Raw genomic sequence first — 17,975 nt, forward strand, 5'->3', positions numbered from 1 at the left:
GTGTGTGTATGTATGTGAGTGTGAGTGTGAGTGTAAAGGGGTATAAGTCAGTGAGAGGATGCATGTGTGCATGTGAGTGTGTGTGTAAACATATGAGAGAGAGCTTGTGTATGAGAGAGGGTCTGCGTGAGTGTATGAGTTTATAGGACTGTGTGTGTGTCTGTAGAAGTGCCTGTGTGTCGGAATGTGTGTGTGAAGGAGTGTCTGTATGTCTGTTTGCGTGTCTATGAGTCTGATTCTGTCTGTGAGTGTGTGCATGTGTGTGCAAAGTGCAGTGGGGTCACCTATAGTGTGACATGAACCCAAGGTCAAAGGCGTGTAGAAGGCATTTTGAAACCCATTATACAGGGGACCCCCAGCTTCTGTCACGATACTACAGATTTCTTAGCACCCACGGACCAGTCGAACCAGGGACATTCCTCGTCACAATGAATATGTCAGCACTCTACACCAGCATTCCCACAATGACGGCATCGTGGCAACAGCCTCAGTACTCACCACCAACAACTGCCAATCTCCGAACACCATCTTACAACTAATCCACTTTATCCTCAACCACAATGTCTTCAGCTTTGACAACCAGTTCATCCAGACACATGGAACAGCCATGGGGGCCAAATTTGCACACCAATATGCCATCTTCATGCACAGGCTCGAACTAGACTTCTTCTCTACGCAGGATCTCCAACCAACATTAAACACCAGGTACATTGACAACATTTTCCTCCTCTGGACACATGGCGAGGAGTCACCGATAAAACTACACAGTGATATCAACAAGTTTCATCCCACCATCAAACTCACCATGGACCACTCTCGACTATCTGTCTCATTCTTGGACACATGTGTCTCCATCAAAGATGGGCACCTCAGCACCACACTCTACCGCAAACCCATAAACAACCTCACAATGCTACACTTCTCCAGCTTCCACCCAAAATATATTAAAACAGCTATTCCCTGTGGACAAGCCCTCCACATACACCGGATCTGTTCAGATGAGGAGGAACGTGACGGGCACCTGGAAGTACTCAGGGATGCCCTCATAAGAACAGGGTACGATGCTCAACTCATCGACCGCCAGTTCCGACGTGCCACAGCAAGGATCCGTAATGACCTCCTCAGGAGACGTGCTGCAACCGACAGGGTACCCTTCATTGTCCAGTACTTCCCAGGAGCCGAAAAACTACTCCATGTTCTTCACGGCCTGCAACACATTATCATTGAGGATGAGCACCTCGCAAAGACCTTCCCCACACCTCCACTTCTCGCCTTTAAACAACCACTAAATCTCAAACAAATCATTGTTCTTAGCAAACTCCTTGGTTTTCAGGACAACACCATACAACCCTGACACCATCGATGCTGAGACACAGAAACCACTCTTATCCCAACATGTACATGGCAGGTACTCATGCAACTCAGCCAATGTTACCTATCTCATACACTGCAGGCAAGGAGGCCCTGAGGCATGGTACATTGGCGAGACCGAGCAGAGGCTATGGCAACAGATGAATGGACACCGCACAACAATCAACAGACAGGAGTGTTCCCTCCCAGTCAGAGAACACTTCAACGGTCCGGGACATTCAACCTCAGATCTTTGGGTGACCGTCCTCGAAGGCAGACTTTGGGACAGACAACAACACAAAGTGGCCAAGCAGAGGCTGATAGCCAAGTTCAGTACCCATGGGGATGGCCTCAAACCGGGACCTTGGGTTCATGTCACACTATAGGTGACCCAACCGCACTAGACACACACACACACACACACACACACACACACACACACACACACACACACACACACACACACACACACACACACACACATGCAGACTGTCTCTAATACACAGGCCCTTTCTCATACACTCACACGTACACTCCCAAACTCACACACACCCTCTCACAGACTTATATCCCTTCACACTCATACTCATATACACACACACATACTCTCTCACAGACACCCATAACCCCCCCAAACACACACTCACATGCACACATACACATATGAGTTTATGGGGTGAATTTATACTTGCAGAATTACGTTCTATTTTGCTCAAAAACTGCATGAATCCATGTAAGATTCTGTAAATAGCTTTTTTAGAAATAGAATCTGCCTCACACAGGGCACCTCACATCTTCAATGCATTATCTGGGCCAACATGACACCAATTGTTAAAGTTCACTTGAGAATATAACTTTAAAAAAGTTTTGTGATTTACGTACGAAAGAACTGAAACCAGCATGTTCATTCTAAAAGATGAGAGACTTAACAAACAATCCAGGTCTGTTTCAGTATATAATTTCAGTTACATCATACTGTAAACTTTTGCTATAAATTCTGTGTGCTCCACAACCACAATGTTATGCTCCATAACCACCTGATGAAGGAGCAGTGCTCTGAAAGCTAGTGCTTCCAAATAAATCTGTTGGACTATAACCTGGTGATGTGTGATTTTTAACTTCCCACATCTCATGAATGTATAAAAATACTCACTCGACCCCTCCCCCAGGGCCATCATCCCTGCCCTCAGTACACAGCCCTTCCCTCAGTACACACTCAGCCCTACCCTCGGGTCCAACCAGAGCCCACTCTCGGTACTCACTGGGGCCACCCCTCGAAGGTGGAAACTGTAAAGAGAGCCATCATCGCCAACAGCACATTGTCAAAATTGAAGTCGCTATTAACCCACATTCGTTCCTGGACTGACAGCTGATCTGGTTCATTATAGACAATGAACTGTCCTCTGAGAGAGAGAGGGAGAAAGGAGGGAACAGGAAAGAGGGTGGGGGGAGACAGAAGATAGAGAGAGGGGTAAGAGGTTCGGGAGAGTGGAGTGAGGCAATGGAAGATGAAGAGAGTGAAAGAGGTAGAAAGGAGGCAGAGGGTCAGTGGGAGAGATTGAAGGGGGAGACACAATGGAGAGGAGAGGGAGTAGGAAGAAAGGGTAACGTGGGAAGATAATGGGAAGGAGTGTGGGGTGGTGGAGTGGAATGGAGAGACAGGAGGGATGAAAGTAAGTGAGAGGAGGCAGAAATACAAGAGGGAGAGAAGAAGGGAGAGGCATATGTAGAGAAAGGGGGCAGAGACAGAGGACCAGGAATGGGTGAGAGTGAGAAAAAGAGCACAAGTAGGTGGGAAGTAGAGTGGGGAGAAAGGATGAGAAAGACAAAGGGATGGGAGAGAAAGTGAGAATGAGAGAGGGAGGGAGGAGAGAAAGAAAGACATAATGACTGCAGTTTTCAACAGATTTTCAAATTTGCTAGAATAAGTTGAGAAGGATGTTGCATGGTAAACAGAAATCTTGGTTTTATCACTGAGATACTAAGTACAAAAACAAGAAAATTATGCTGAAACCTTAAAGAAGAACTGATCAATCCCAACAATCATATCAGTTTCAATTCTATGCATCATTTTGGGAAGGACATCAAGGCCAAGAACAGAGTTTTATTGGAATGATTCCAGGATGATGGACAGACTGCAGAAGCTGAGACTGTTATAGAGGTTTAAGAGCTTTTTTAACAGATGTTCCAAATGATGACAGATTTTGATCAGGTAGATGTAGTTAATGTAAGGAGGCTGACAAACAATGCAGTTGAGTTGAGGTACAAATTAAAACATAGGGCTGTGATGTCAACGCTGACACTGAGACACGGGTGGGAGAAGGACAGGTTTGAGCAGTCCAATATCCCAGGATACAGGATAAAAGATATCACAATTTTAATCATGGAATCTATTACAGCAGTTAGGAGGGATGAGGCATATGAATAGAACTTAAAAACCAGAGCGCAGTAATCACATTGCTGGGAGTAACTGTAAGCCCCCTGACAGTCTGAGAGAAGAGCAGATAGTTAGGCAAGTTTCAGAGAAGTGTAAAAGTAATAGGGTGGCAATATCAGGAGATTTCAACTTCCCCAAAATTAACTGGGGTAATCAGAGCATGAAAGGCTTGGAGGGAGCAGAATTCTTCAAATGAATCGAGGACAGCTTTTTAAGCCAGTACATAGAAGGCCCTACAAGGGAGGGGACAGGCTAGACTTCACTTTAGATCACAAAGTTTGTCAAGTGGTTGAAGTGCCAGTGAGGTACAGCAGACAGCGATTATAACTCTGTTATATTCAAGATTGTTATGGAAAAAGACAAAAATGGGCCTGAAATCAATGTTTTCAACTGAGGAAAGCTGATTACAATAAGATCAGATATTGTTTGTCCAGTGTGCACTGGGAGCAGATATTTTCAGCTCTCAGAACAATTGGATACATTCAAGGAAGAAATATGGAGAATACAGGGTCAACATGTAAAAGACCTGTGAATCTGGATATTGAAGGATAAATAACATTGGAATAAGAGAAAAAGGGAGGCTCAAAACAAAAGTCCTACAGGAGTATGGAATATGCAACGGGGAACTTGAAAAGGAAAGGAGAGCTAAAAGAGGATATGAAAGGACACTGGTAGGTAAAATGAAGGAAAATCCAAAGTTGCTTCATACATCCATTAAAGATAAAGGATAACGAGGAAAGAGTAATTTATGTATGGAGCCAGGTAAGGTTCGAAATGAACACTTTGTGTTGGTGTTTACTGGTGGGAGGGACCATATACCGAGAGAAACCAGTAAGAACGACTGCGATACAATTTTAAATTAGGTTCTGAGTAGTTTGGCAAATTTAAAAGCAGATATATCTCCAACGCCAAATGAAATGTATCCCATTTGAGTGAGGAAAGGAATAAAATAGCAGGAATGCTTACAAAAAAGTTCAATTCCTCTCTGGCCACAAGAGAGGCTCCATAGGACTGGAGGACAATCAATGTGGTACAATGGGGAAGCATCAAGGATCAGAAGGACCATGGTGTGCATATATACACCAGACACTTAAGATATCAGGACAGGTGGATAAAATGGTTAAGAAGGCACAGGGTGTAAGAGCAGGGAGGTTATACTGGGAACTGTATAATATGGTGGTTAGGCCTCAGCTTGAGCATGTGTGCGGTTCTGAAATCCACAAGGTGCAGAGGAGATTTACCAGGATGTTGCCATGGTGGGAGAATTTCAGACATGAAGAGAGATTGGACAGACTAGGGTGGAGATTGACAGGGGACATGATTAAGATGTATACAGTTATGAGGGCAGAGATAGGATAGACAGGAACAAACTTACCCCCTTGACGGAGGGATCAACGACCAGGAGCATCAGTTTAAGGTCAGGGCAGGAGATTTGGAGGGGATGTGAGGAAAGGTTTTTGACCCAAAGGATGGTCGGGTTCTAGAGCCCACTGCTTGTAAAGGTGGTAGAGGCAGAAACCTTTAGAACATTTAAGAATTATTTCGATGCCCACTTGTGATTCTGTATACAATGCAAAGAGCTGGGAATTGCAATTTGATGAAGGGCTTTTGCCCGAAACGTCGATTTTCCTGCTCCTCGGATGCTGCCTGAACTGCTGTGCTCTTCCAGCACCACTAATCCAGAATCTGGTTTCCAGCATCTGCAGTCATTGTTTTTACCTAATTAGAATAATTAGGCTGTTGTTTTTGACAAAAGCAGATATGATGGGCTGAAGGGCCTTTTTTTTGTGCTGTAGAACTCTATGATAAGGAGGAACATTTGAAAACATAAGGAACAATAACAGACAACACAGGTTAAGTAGAAAAAGTAGCAGAGATGAATTGACAAGTTTTTTTAATGATTTGAGATGTTATGTTTTTTGGATCCTACAAATTCAAAATAATCACACTTTTCGATTCAGAGGACCATCTTCACCCCTTATATTTCTTGCTGCTCCCTGTGCCTGGTGCCTGAGACACCGGAGCAGTAAATGTGACACCCTGGCAGGACAGTCATGTGACCATCACTTCCAAACTCTTCAAGAATCACATAACAATATGACATCCCTTTTTTAAAAACACACTGGAATAGTCATATTGAGAGAGCGATCATTAACTTTTCTTAATTATCTAAAGATTAACAATTTCTTTTTGATTAATCAGAACATCTTCAGAATTTGATATTTCTTTTCCCTAAGATATTATTCATGCTATTACTCTGGTGGTAAAATGTATCTCTATCCTGTAGGCTTAGAATTCAGTGTGTCACTGTAAGCTGGCACACCGCTCAGGCAATGTTGCAGCTGGTGTCATAGGAGCTGTGTCAATGTTCCTATGTGTCTCTTGTTAGTGATACCATTGATGTTGTTTCAGTTGGCTGTTGACTATGTTGGTGTTGACCTTCTTTCATTTTCCAACTCGGGTATCGGTCGAATATGAATTCTGTTCCTTCTTATTTGCTCACCAGTTTCGGTTTATTGATAAGAGTTTCCGACTCATTATCAATGTTTACCTGATTTTCACAACTGGATCCTCTATGTACAGCTGTCCTTTCAGCCACTCGGCAGGGTGTGAGGATCTGTGTTTAAATATTGACGTCCTTCTGCCTGTGCATTAATAAGTAGCTGAGTGACTGGCTTTTGTCTGTCGTAGAATGTATCTCCTTGCACACATCTTCCCTGAGAATGTTGAAACTCCGCGGTGGTGATTCTGACCCTGCTCATCACCAATTTTCTTCGTTGTCTCTCATACATTTACCATATTTTTTTAAAAGCAAAGCATTGAGGAACTCATGTCCTGGGTCATGCCGAGAAACAGCTCGCCTCTTTCTCATCTCTTTAACTTTCGTTTCAGAGGTAGCTGTAACTTTTTCAGGATTTGGCTTGACTCCATCAGGCATGTGCATCATTCTGAGGAACTGGTCTTTTTCTCAATGCATTTCTCTGTAAACAACTTGATCCCAGTTTTCCTGGATTGCTCCATGGCGTTGGCTGGATGTTTTTCACCTACACCGTAGATTTGGATATCATTAGCGATGCTGACCACCCCTTTACATCACCAGTATGTCCTATCCATATACTGCTGGAACACATTGTCACCAATTTAAGGCCAAATCATTGAAACAGGAATTGAAGCCAGCCCAGGATGTGTCCAATGTTGTCATTAGGAAAGATTCCTCACCAGGCCTCATGTTCAGGTAGCCATTTCTGCCATTGGGTTTCGTGAATACGTCAAAGGTATATATCATGGTGTCATCTCTTCCAGGGCTAGCGTGAGGTCATGATTCCTCACTGTAGCTTCATTAAGATCTTTGGGATCCAGGCAAATCCTTTGCCATCTACTTACCAAAATAAGATTTACTCAACTGTAGACACTGTGACTATAGCGATCACTTCATTTTTTTCCACCTTTGGGAATTCTCGACATGATTTCCTTTTGTTCTATTGCAATTTCACATGGAGGTTAAATCATTGCCTGCATTGTTGGATCAATAAGCAATATTCATGCCACACAAATACCAAGTAATGACTATCTCCAGTGAGAGACAATCAAATCATTGTTCTAAAACATTCAATGACATTTCCATCAATGAATTCCCTCACTATTGACATTCTGAAGGTTACCATTGACCAGAAACTGAACTGGGCTAGCCATGTAAATATGTGATTACAAAAGGAGGTCAGAAGATAGGAACACCACAGTGTGTAACTCACCTTCTAAATCCCAAAGCCTGTCCACTACCAATAAACACAAATCAGGATTGTGATGGAATACTTCCCACGGTGGCTCAGTGGGTAGCACTGCTGCCTCACAGCACCAGAGTCCCAGGTTCGATTCCAGTCTCGGGTGACAGCTTGTGTGGAGTTTGCACATTTTCCCCGTGTCTATGTGGGTTTCCTGCAGGTCAGGTGAATTGGCCATGCTAAATTGTCCACAGTTGTTAGGTGCATTAGTCAGGGGGTGGGTTACTCTTTGGAGGGTTGGTGTGGAGTTGTTGGGCCGAAGGGCCTGTTTGGACACTGTAGGGAATCTAATCTAATCTAATCTCCAACAACACTCAAGAAACTGGATACCATTCAGGACAAAAAATCTACTTGATTTACACTTATCCACCACTTTCATCATTCACTCCCTTCACTGCAAACGAAGGGCTTACAATGATGAATTCACTTCCGAACAACACTATCCCAATACACCATAACGACTGTAGAGGTTTAAGAAGGCAGCTCACAAAAACTTTCTCAAGGACAATTAGGGATAGGCAATTACTGCTGGCCCAACCAGTGATGTCCACGTACCCCAAACAAATATAAAGAAATACTGATGTGATGGTCCAAATCTCCAAAGCATCCTAACATCTCACTAAAATACACTGGACACATTTGTATCAGATATTTCTTGCTTTTGTTGAAAAAGCTTTTCAATAGCTATATTACCTTCAACCCTCAGCACAGCCTCCTTCATCAGTTAGCTGGGATACGCTACAGTTCTACTCAACACCAGGAAGTCAGAACCATTGTGGAACATACAGATAACATTTCGTCCTTTAAAGGTCCCACACATTTGGGTTGTTGCTATCGGCAAATCACAGACTCCCCATAAGCTATTAACATGATGTTTCTTAGTTTCAAATCATCTTTCCTTGGGTGACAAATGCCTTTTAAATGTTTTAGAAAGATCTCCGATGTTAGTCAGTGCTCTGGTGAGGTTTATGGTTCCAGGTGTATTTCCCAACATCCTCCTGATCTGAATGTTTAAAATATGAATTTCTTTCCTCTGGGAACTGTCACATTTGGATATTTCCTGCAGTTTGATGGACCCTATATCGACTGTGTTTGCAAATTCATCATCTTCCAGCTACAGGTCATTTTAGTTTATTTATTTTCCTTCTTATTTGTACTGTTGCTCTGTCTCAGATAACTCCTCGACTATCTGTTTTCCTTCTTCCAGTGATTGGATTTTCTTCAAGCTCTGCAGTTAGATCCATATGAAAGACATTTTCTGCTGTCCATCCACTAGTCCTGCATGTTTTTCATTCCTTCATTCCTCTTTTGATGCATGAGCTCAACTGAACTGAAAGCTAACTCTTTGGGTAGTCAGCATCTTTACCTAACTACCTGTGCACTGACAGTGTGTACCCATGCCCTAGTACTGTCTGTATATGCTCTGGCAGTGTGTACCCGTGCCCTGGTACTGTCTGTATATGCTCTGGCAATGTGTACCCGTGCCCTAGTACTGTCTGTATATGCTCTGGCAGTGTGTACCCGTGCCCTGGTACTGTCTGTATATGCTCTGGCAGTGTGTACCCGTGCCCTAGTACTGTCTGTATATGCTCTGGCAGTGTGTACCCATGCCCTGATACTGTCTGTATATGCACTGGCAGTGCATACCCATGCCCTAGTAGTGTCTGTATATGCTCTGGCAGTGCGTACCCGTGCCCTAGTACTGTCTGTTTATGTACTAGCAGTGTGTACCCGTGCCCTGGTACTGTCTGTATATGCTCTGGCAGTGCGTACCCATACTCTGGTACTGTCTGTATATGCTCTGGCAGTGTGTACCTGTACTCTGGTACTGTCTGTTTATGCTCTGGCAATGTGTACCGGTACTCTGGTACTGTCTGTATATGCTCTGGCAGTGTGCACCCGTGCCCTGGTACTGTCTGTATATGCTCTGGCAGTGTGTACCCGTGCCCTAGTACTGTCTGTATATGCTCTGGCAGTGTGTACCCGTGCCCTGGTACTGTCTGTATATGCTCTGGCAGTGTGTACCCGTGCCCTAGTACTGTCTGTATATGCTCTGGCAGTGTGTACCCATGCCCTGATACTGTCTGTATATGCACTGGCAGTGCATACCCATGCCCTAGTAGTGTCTGTATATGCTCTGGCAGTGCGTACCCATGCCCTAGTATTGTCTGTTTATGTACTGGCAGTGTGTACCCGTGCCCTGGTACTGTCTGTATATGCTCTGGCAGTGCGTACCCATACTCTGGTACTGTCTGTATATGCTCTGGCAGTGTGTACCTGTACTCTGGTACTGTCTGTTTATGCTCTGGCAATGTGTACCGGTACTCTGGTACTGTCTGTATATGCTCTGGCAGTGTGTACCCATACTCTGGTACTGTCTGTATATGCACTGGCAGTGCGTACCCGTACTCTGGTACTGTCTGTTTATGCACTGGCAGTGCGTACCCGTGCCCTAGTACTGCCTATGTACACTCTGGCACTGGTCCATCGCCTTGTGAGCTTGTACTGCAAGGATTGCAGAGTCTGAAAGAAGCTCATCTCTCAGTCTTCCGTCTGTATCCTGGACTTTACACTTTTTAAGTTAGAATTTTGTGTAGAATGTTTTCTGCCTCAGGCTTTGAAATGTGTAACTGTTGGATCAGATGCTCAGATGTTTGGCTGGAGATACATGCTGAACTTTTCAAACATTTTGCCTGGCCTTTTACTCTCATCCTCCCTCTCATCTTCTAGCTTTAAACAGACTCGAACCCTTCTCTCCTGAACTTCCTAAATGCTTCAACCACATCATCAGCTTCTGAATCCATTCAAGGTTGAGGCTGTGTGTTCATGCTGAGGGAGTTTTCCCTCACTTGACTACTCATTTCAGTTGAACTCATTTAATCCCATTCAACATTAAATCTATTTACATGGTGTGCTTCACTCACTTACCCTGATTGAAACCATGCCATGTTGTTTAAGTCCGATATGTTGAAAATTATTACACTTTCCAAACATTTCTTGCACCACTACGTGGTAGGCTCAGTGTTTTTGTTACTATGGTTCAACACCTGACTGCAGTGCAGCAGTTAATCTTACACCCTGAATGTACAAAAGAATTAGTTCCCTGCTCTTTACAAAGAAATTGCCTAAATCAGAAGGGAAATGAATTAATACCTGGAAAAAACAATTCTGATAGAAACTAGGAAAAGACAGGTGGAATTGTAGCAGCTTTCTATCTGGACAGGCACAATGCCCTGATACAGCACAGAGAGAAGGCAATCATTTATGATCATTGATCCTAAAAATGTTCAGCCAAATATCTGTAAAAATCCAACTCTTGGTTCTCAGGTTACAGAGACCCAGGAGCATCCAGCCAGAACATTCACTGAAACAGCGGGGCCAACTCTTACCCTACTCACACTCACTTGCAGTCTTCTTCTGTCATCATGGAGGGATCAGTGCAGCTGTAAAGCTTTCCCTAAATTAAAGAAGATGATAAATTAGCAACAAACAATGATTTTACATGGTCAGTTATCAAGGGGAGGGTATTAATCCAGCATCAGTTTCAGACATAAACTGGGAACCACCTGCAGGTTCTGGTCCAAGCCATGCATCACTGTACCTTGGAACCATATCACTGTTCCTTCACTGTCACTGATATTGAAAAACCATGGATCGCCAACCTAGCAATACTATGTGTGGACTTACACCCATGAACTGCAACAAATCAAGAATTTTTAAAAATACACAATATCAGCAACAGTACTCCAGTTAGCCATCTGTAAACTCTCGGGAGGCAATGGTGTACTGGTATTGTCGCTGGACTAGAAATCCAGAAATCCAGGTACTCCTCTCCACTGAGGACAGTGATGGTGGATTTTCCATTCATGTCGGCACGGTGGCTCAGTGGTTAGCACTGCTGCCTCACAGCACCAAGATCCCAGGATTCCAGCCTCGGGCAAATGTCTGTGTGGAGTTTCCACCTTCTCCCTGTGCCTGTGCGGGCTCCCTCCGGTGCTCTGGTTTCCTCCCACAATCCACAGATGTGCAGGTCTGGTGGATTGGCCATGCTAAATTGTCCATAGTGTTTGGTGCATTAGTCAGAGGGAAATAGGTCTGGGTGGGTTACTCTGCGGAGGGTCGGTGGGACTGGTTGGGCCAAAGGGCCTCTTTCTACACTGTAGGGAATCTAATCATTTAGAGTGTAGGTTTGCTCACTGAGCTGTAGGTTTGATATCCAGACATTTCATTACCTGGCTCGGTAACATCATCAGTGGCGACCTCCAAGTGAAGCCAAGCTGTTGTCTCCTGCTTTCCATTATACGTTTGTCCTGGATGGGGTTCCTGGGGTCTGTGGTGATGTCATTTCCTGTTTGTTTTCTGAGGGGTTGATAGATGGTATCTAGATCTATGTGTTTGTTTGTGGCGTTGTGGTTGGAGTGCAGGCCTCTAGGAATTCTCTGGCATGTCTTTGCTTAGCCTGTCCCAGGATAGATGTGTTGTCCCAGTCAAATTGGTGTTTTTTTTCATCCGTGTGTAGGGCTATGAGAGAAAGAGGGTCATGCCTTTTTGTGGCTAGCTGGTGGTCGTGTATCCTGGTAGCTAACTTTCTTCCTGTTTGTCCTACGTAGTGGTTTGTGGCAGTCCTTGCATGGAATTTTGTAGATGATGTTTGTTTTGTCCATGGGTTGTACTTTTAAGTTCGTTAGTTTTCGTTTGAGAGTGTTGGTGGGTGCGTGTGCTACTAGGATTCCGAGGGGTCTTAGTAATCTGGCTGTCATTTCTGAGACTTCTAGCACTCCAACCACAACGCCATAAGCAAACACATAGATCTAGATACCATCTGTCAACCCCTCAGAAAACAAACAGGAAATGACATCACCACAAACCCCAGGAACCCCCATCCAGGAGAAAGATATAAATAGAGAGCAGGAGACAACAGCTTCGCTTCACTTGGAGGTCGTCACTGATGATGTTACCTAGCCAAGTAATGAAACGTCTGGATATCAAACCTACAGCTCAGCGAGCAAACCTACACCCTAAACCTCAACCTGAGCTACAAACCTTCACAAACCTTGCAATAATCTAATCATAATCTGGAATTAAAATTTTAATAATGACTGTGAAATAATTGTAGGAGAAACTGCCATCTGGTTCACTAACCTTCCTTCAGGGAGGGAAATCTGCTATCCTTACCTGGTCCAATATGTGATCCCAGACTCACAGCAATGTGGTCGATTCTTAGCGGCCCTCTGAAATGGCCCTACTAAGCCACTCAGTTGTATTAAACCACTACAATGTCTCAAAGGAAAGAAACTTGGCATCGAAGTAGGCATCGGAAATGAGAATGGCAAAGTCAGCCTGATGACCTTGCAAGGTGAGAGCTGTCTTACACACTGGCCTGGGTCAAACCAGGAGAGCTGTCCCACAGACTGGCCTGGGTCAAACCAGGACAGCTGTCTCAGAGACTGGCCTGGGTCAAACCGGGACAGCTGTCTCACAGACTGGTCTGGGCCAAACCAGGAGAGCTGTCCCACTGACTGGCCTGGGCCAAACCGGGAGAGCTGTCCCACAGACTGGCCTGGGTCAAACCGGGAGAGCTGTCTCAGAGACTGGCCTGGGTCAAACCGGGACAGCTGTCTCACAGACTGGCCTGGGTCAAACCGGGAGAGCTGTCCCACAGACTGGCCTGGGTCAAACCAGGAGAGCTGTCCCACAGACTGGCCTGGGTCAAACCGGGAGAGCTGTCCCACAGACTGGCGTGGGTCAAACCAGGAGAGCTGTCCCACTGACTGGCCTGGGTCAAACCGGGAGAGCTGTCTCAGTGAGCGTTCAAGCAACAGTGTGACACAGTCATACTCTCAGAATCCTCCAACATCCTAGATACCACCATCACGTTCCTGGACCTGTGCTGTCCCACTGACAGGACAGAGTGAGCAGAGGTGACAACTCAGTGACATGCAATCAGGAGGGAGTTACCCTGGGATTTTCAACATTGGCTCCAGAACTCTTGATGTATTATGGCAACAAGTTAAAAATGGGCAAGGAAACCTCCTGCTGACTTCCACATTGAACAACAGTTGAAGGAGGTTGGTAAGGGCACACAATGTGCTCTAAATGTTGGGCTTCCCTGAGAGTGGCTTGGCAGCACCACAATTGACTGAGCTGATTAGATTCCCTACAGTATGGAAACAGGCCCTTCGCCCCAACAAGTCCACACCGACCCAGTGTGTGAAGAGTAACCCACCCAGATTCATTTCCCTACATTTACTCCTGACTAATGCACCTAACTTTGGACAATTTAGCATGGCCAATTCACCTGACCCGCAAATCTCTTGGAACGTGGGAGGAAACCGGAGCACACGGAGGAAAGCCACGCAGACACGGGGAGAGTGTGCAAACTCCACACAGACAGTCACCTGATTCGGGAATCGAACCCAGGTCCCTGGCGCTGTGAGGCAGCAGTGCTAACCACTAAGCCACCGTGCCATCCTGATCAAATCTTAAAGGACTTTGCTGCTGGACTGGGTCTATGGCAGTTGATGAGGGAGCCAATGAGAGGGAAAAGGAGATGTGATGTTATCCTCATCAATCTGCCTGCTACAGACATATTTGTCCATGGCAGTGTTGAGTGGCCGCTGAACAGTCCTTCTGGAGACAAAGCGCTATCTTCGCATTGAGAATACTATCCATGTATTATGCAAACTATAAACATGCTGAGTGGAGAAGTTTTCAGACAGATGTAGCAACTCAAGACTGGGTATCTATGAGATGCCGTAGACCATCAGCAGCAGCAGCAGAATTATACTCCAACAGAAGCTGTAACCTCATGGCCCAGCATATCCTCCACTATCAAGCCAGGGAATCAACCCTGGTTCAATGGAGAGTGCAGGAAGGTAAAAACAATGACTGCAGATGCTGGAAACCAGATGCTGGAGAGTGCAGGAAGGTGTGCTGGGAACAGCTTGGAGACAGCGAGATCTGCAGATGCTGGGAAGTCAGAGTCGATGAAGTGTGGAGCTGGATAAAGCACAGCAGGTCAAACAGCATCAGGAGGAATAGGAGAGTCGACATTTCGGGTCAGAACTGAGCAGCACCAGGCTTACCTAAAAAAGGATGTTTCAACCTGGTGAAGCGACCAAAGCAGAATGCCAAAACAGCAAGTGATAGACAGAGCTAATGCCACAACCAACAGATCAGATCTAACCTCTGCAGTCCTGCCACATTCCATTGCTAATGGTGGTGGATGATTAAACAATTCAGTGGAGGAGGAGGTTTCACAATGAGATGATGTGTTTTGGTAATGCAAACCAGGGCAGGTCCTATATAGCACCCTGGGGAGTGCTGCCAAACAGAGACCTAGGGGTGGAGGTGCACAGTTCCTTGAAAGTGGAGTCACAGGTAGACAGGATGGTGAAGAAGGCATTTGCCTTCACTGGTCAATGCATTGAGTGCAGGAGTTAGGGTGTCATGTTGCAGCTGCACAGGACATTGTACAGAATTCTACATTTTTAGAATACTGTGCTCTGGTCTCCCTTGAATAACGTTGTGAAATTTGAAAGGGTTCAATAAAGATTTACAAGGATGTTGCCAAGATTGGAGGGTCTGAGCTATAGAGAAAGGCTGAATAGGCTGGATTGTCTTTCCCTGAAGCATTGGAGCCTGAAGGGTGACCTTAAAGAGATTTACAAAATAATGAGGGGCATGGATAGGATGAATGGTCAAGGTCTTCTTCCCAGGGTAGGGACATCAAAACTAGAGGTCATAGGTTTAAGGTGAGAGGGGAAAGATTTAAAAAGTACCTGAGAGGCAAATTTGCACAGAGAGGGTGGTGCGTATATGGAACCAGCTGCCAGAGGAGGTAGTGGACATTGGTACAAACACAAAATTTAAAAGGCATCTTGATGGTTAGGGGAATTGGAAGGATTTACAGAGATAGGGGCCAAATGCTGGCAAATGGGACTAGATCCGTTTTGGATATCTGGTCAGCACGGAGTTGGACAGAAGGTTCTGTTTCTGCACTGTATAAATATCTGCATCCGCAATGATGGAGGAGCCCAGCACATCATTGCAAAATATAAGGCTGAAGCATTTGCAGCAGTCTTTAGCCAGCAGTTAATGATCCATCTCACTCTCCTCCAATAATCCCCAGCATTAATGATGTCAGTCTTCAGCCAATTTGATCCAAGAAAATATAGAATAGAATCCCTACAGTGTGGAAGCTGGATATTCGACCCATCAAGTTCACACCGACCCTCCAAACAACATCCCACCCAGACCCACCCCATCCCTGTAACCCCACATTTCCCATGACTAATCCACCTAGCCTGCACATATATGACCACTATGGGCAATTTAGCACAGCTGAGCCATCTAATCTGCACATCTTTGGACTGTGGGAGGAAACCGGAGCACCCGGAGGAAATCCACACGGACACGGGGAGTATTTGCAAGCTCCACACAGACAGTCGCCTGAGGCTGGAATTGAACCCGGGTGCCTGGTGCTGTGAGGCAGCAGTGCTAACCATTGTGCCACCGTACCATCCCAAATAGTTGGAGGCACTGGATACTGTAAAAGTTATGGGTCCTGTCAACATTTTGGCAATAGTCCTGAAGACCTGTGTTTGACAACTTGATGCACCACTAGGCAAACTGTTCCAGCACAGATCCAACACTGGCATCTACCTGACAAAACTGGACAAAGCCTGTCCACTAGACACACATCAGGAGAGTGATGGAATTCTTCCCACTTGCCTGGATGGATGCAGCTCCAACAACACTCAAAAAGCTTGACACCATCCAGAACAAAGCAGCCCACTTGACTGGCACTACACCCACAAACATTCACTCCACCTTACCACAGTTATTCATTAGCAGCAGCATGTACCATCTACAAGATGAACTGCAAAGGTTCACCAAAGATCCTTAGACAGCACCTTCCAAATCCATAACCACCATCATCGAGAAGGACAAGGGCAGCAGATACATGGGAGCACCACCAGCTGCAAGTTCCCCTCCAAGCCACTCAGCGCCCTGACTTGGAAATATATCACCTTTCTTTCAGTGTCACTGGGTCAAAATCCTGGAACCTCCAGGATTCTTAAGAGAGAGGGTGAGCAGCCCCAAGTCGTGGTACACATATTTGATCTGGTGCTTAGCAACGAACCAGGTCAGGTGTCAGATCTCTCAGTGGGAGAGCATTTTGGTGACTCCCTGACCTTTATTATAGTCATGGAGAGGTTTAGGAGCAGATAGTGTGGGAAAGTATTTAATTGGGGGAGGGGAAATTCCAATGCTATTAGGCAGGAACTGTGGAGCATAAACTGGGAACAGATATTCTCAGGGAAATGCACAACCGAAATGTGGAGGTTGTTCAGGGAGCACTTGCTGCGAGTGCTGGACAGGTTTGTCCCACTGGGGCAAGGAAGGGATAGTAGGGTGAAGGTACCTTGAATGGCAAGTGATGTGGAACATCTAGTCAAGAGGAAGGAAGAAGCTTACTTAAGGTTGAAGAAGCAAGGATCAGACAGGGCTCCAGAGGGTTACAAGGACAGAACTGAAGAATTGGCTTGGAAGAGCTAGAAGGGGGCATGAAACAGCCTTGGGGGGGTAGGATTAAAGAAAACCCCAAGGTGTTCTACACTGATGTGAGGAACAAGAGGATGGCCAGAGTGAGGATGGAACAATTAGGGATAGTGGAGGGAACTTGTGCCTGAGGTCGAAGGAGGTAGGGGAGGTCCTTAATGAATATTTTGCTGCAATATTCACTTGTGAGAGGGACCTTGTCGTTTGTGAGGTCAGTGTGATACGCTCGAATAGGTTGATGTTAAGAAGGAGGATGTGCTGGAAATCTTGAAAAACATAAGGATAGATAAGTCCTGGGATATTGCCAAGGAACTATTGGAAGCTAGGGAAGACATTATTGTGCATTTGGCAATGATCTTTGTGTCCTCACTGTCCACTGGAGCAGCATCAGATAATTGGAGAGTGGCAAATCTTATTCCCTTGTTCAAGAATAGGGACAACCGTGGGAATTACAAGCCAGTCAGTCGTATGTTAGTGGTGGGAAAATTACTGGAGATGATCCTGAAAGAGAGGAATTATTATTATTTGGACAAGCATTGTTTGATTAGAGATAGTCAGCATGACTTTGTGAGGGGCAGAGACAAAAGAAATCTGCAGATGCTGGAATCCAAAGTAGATAGACAGGAGGCTGGAAGAGCGCAGCAGACCAGGCAGCATCAGGAGGTGGAGAAATCAACGTTTTGGGTGTAACCCTTCTTCAGGACTGGGGGTGGGTGTAAGGGGAACTGCAGATAAAGGGGTTGGCAAAGGAAGGGTGGTGAAGTGGGGAATAGGTGAAGACAGGCAGAGAATACGACCTGATCGGTCAGTGGGAGGAATGAATCCGGTTGGTGGCAGGGAGG

At 45.4% G+C, this 17,975-nt stretch overlaps 1 protein-coding gene across 2 annotated transcripts in view; it reads right to left on the reverse strand.

Annotated features, from left to right (window-relative positions):
• Window positions 1-17,975, reverse strand: part of cacna1sa (calcium channel, voltage-dependent, L type, alpha 1S subunit, a) — a 227,286-nt gene that overhangs the window by 73,014 nt on the left and 136,297 nt on the right. For both annotated transcript variants that reach the window (XM_060845641.1, XM_060845640.1), the window contains exons 23-24: window positions 10,974-11,026; window positions 2,613-2,753 (exon numbers count right to left, since the gene is read on the reverse strand). In XM_060845641.1, the coding sequence (XP_060701624.1) occupies window positions 2,613-2,753; window positions 10,974-11,026 (194 nt within the window). The remainder of the gene's footprint in view (window positions 1-2,612; window positions 2,754-10,973; window positions 11,027-17,975) is intronic.

Source organism: Hemiscyllium ocellatum, chromosome 26 (genome assembly GCF_020745735.1).
Source record: "Hemiscyllium ocellatum isolate sHemOce1 chromosome 26, sHemOce1.pat.X.cur, whole genome shotgun sequence".
NCBI classification, from domain to species: domain Eukaryota; kingdom Metazoa; phylum Chordata; class Chondrichthyes; order Orectolobiformes; family Hemiscylliidae; genus Hemiscyllium; species Hemiscyllium ocellatum.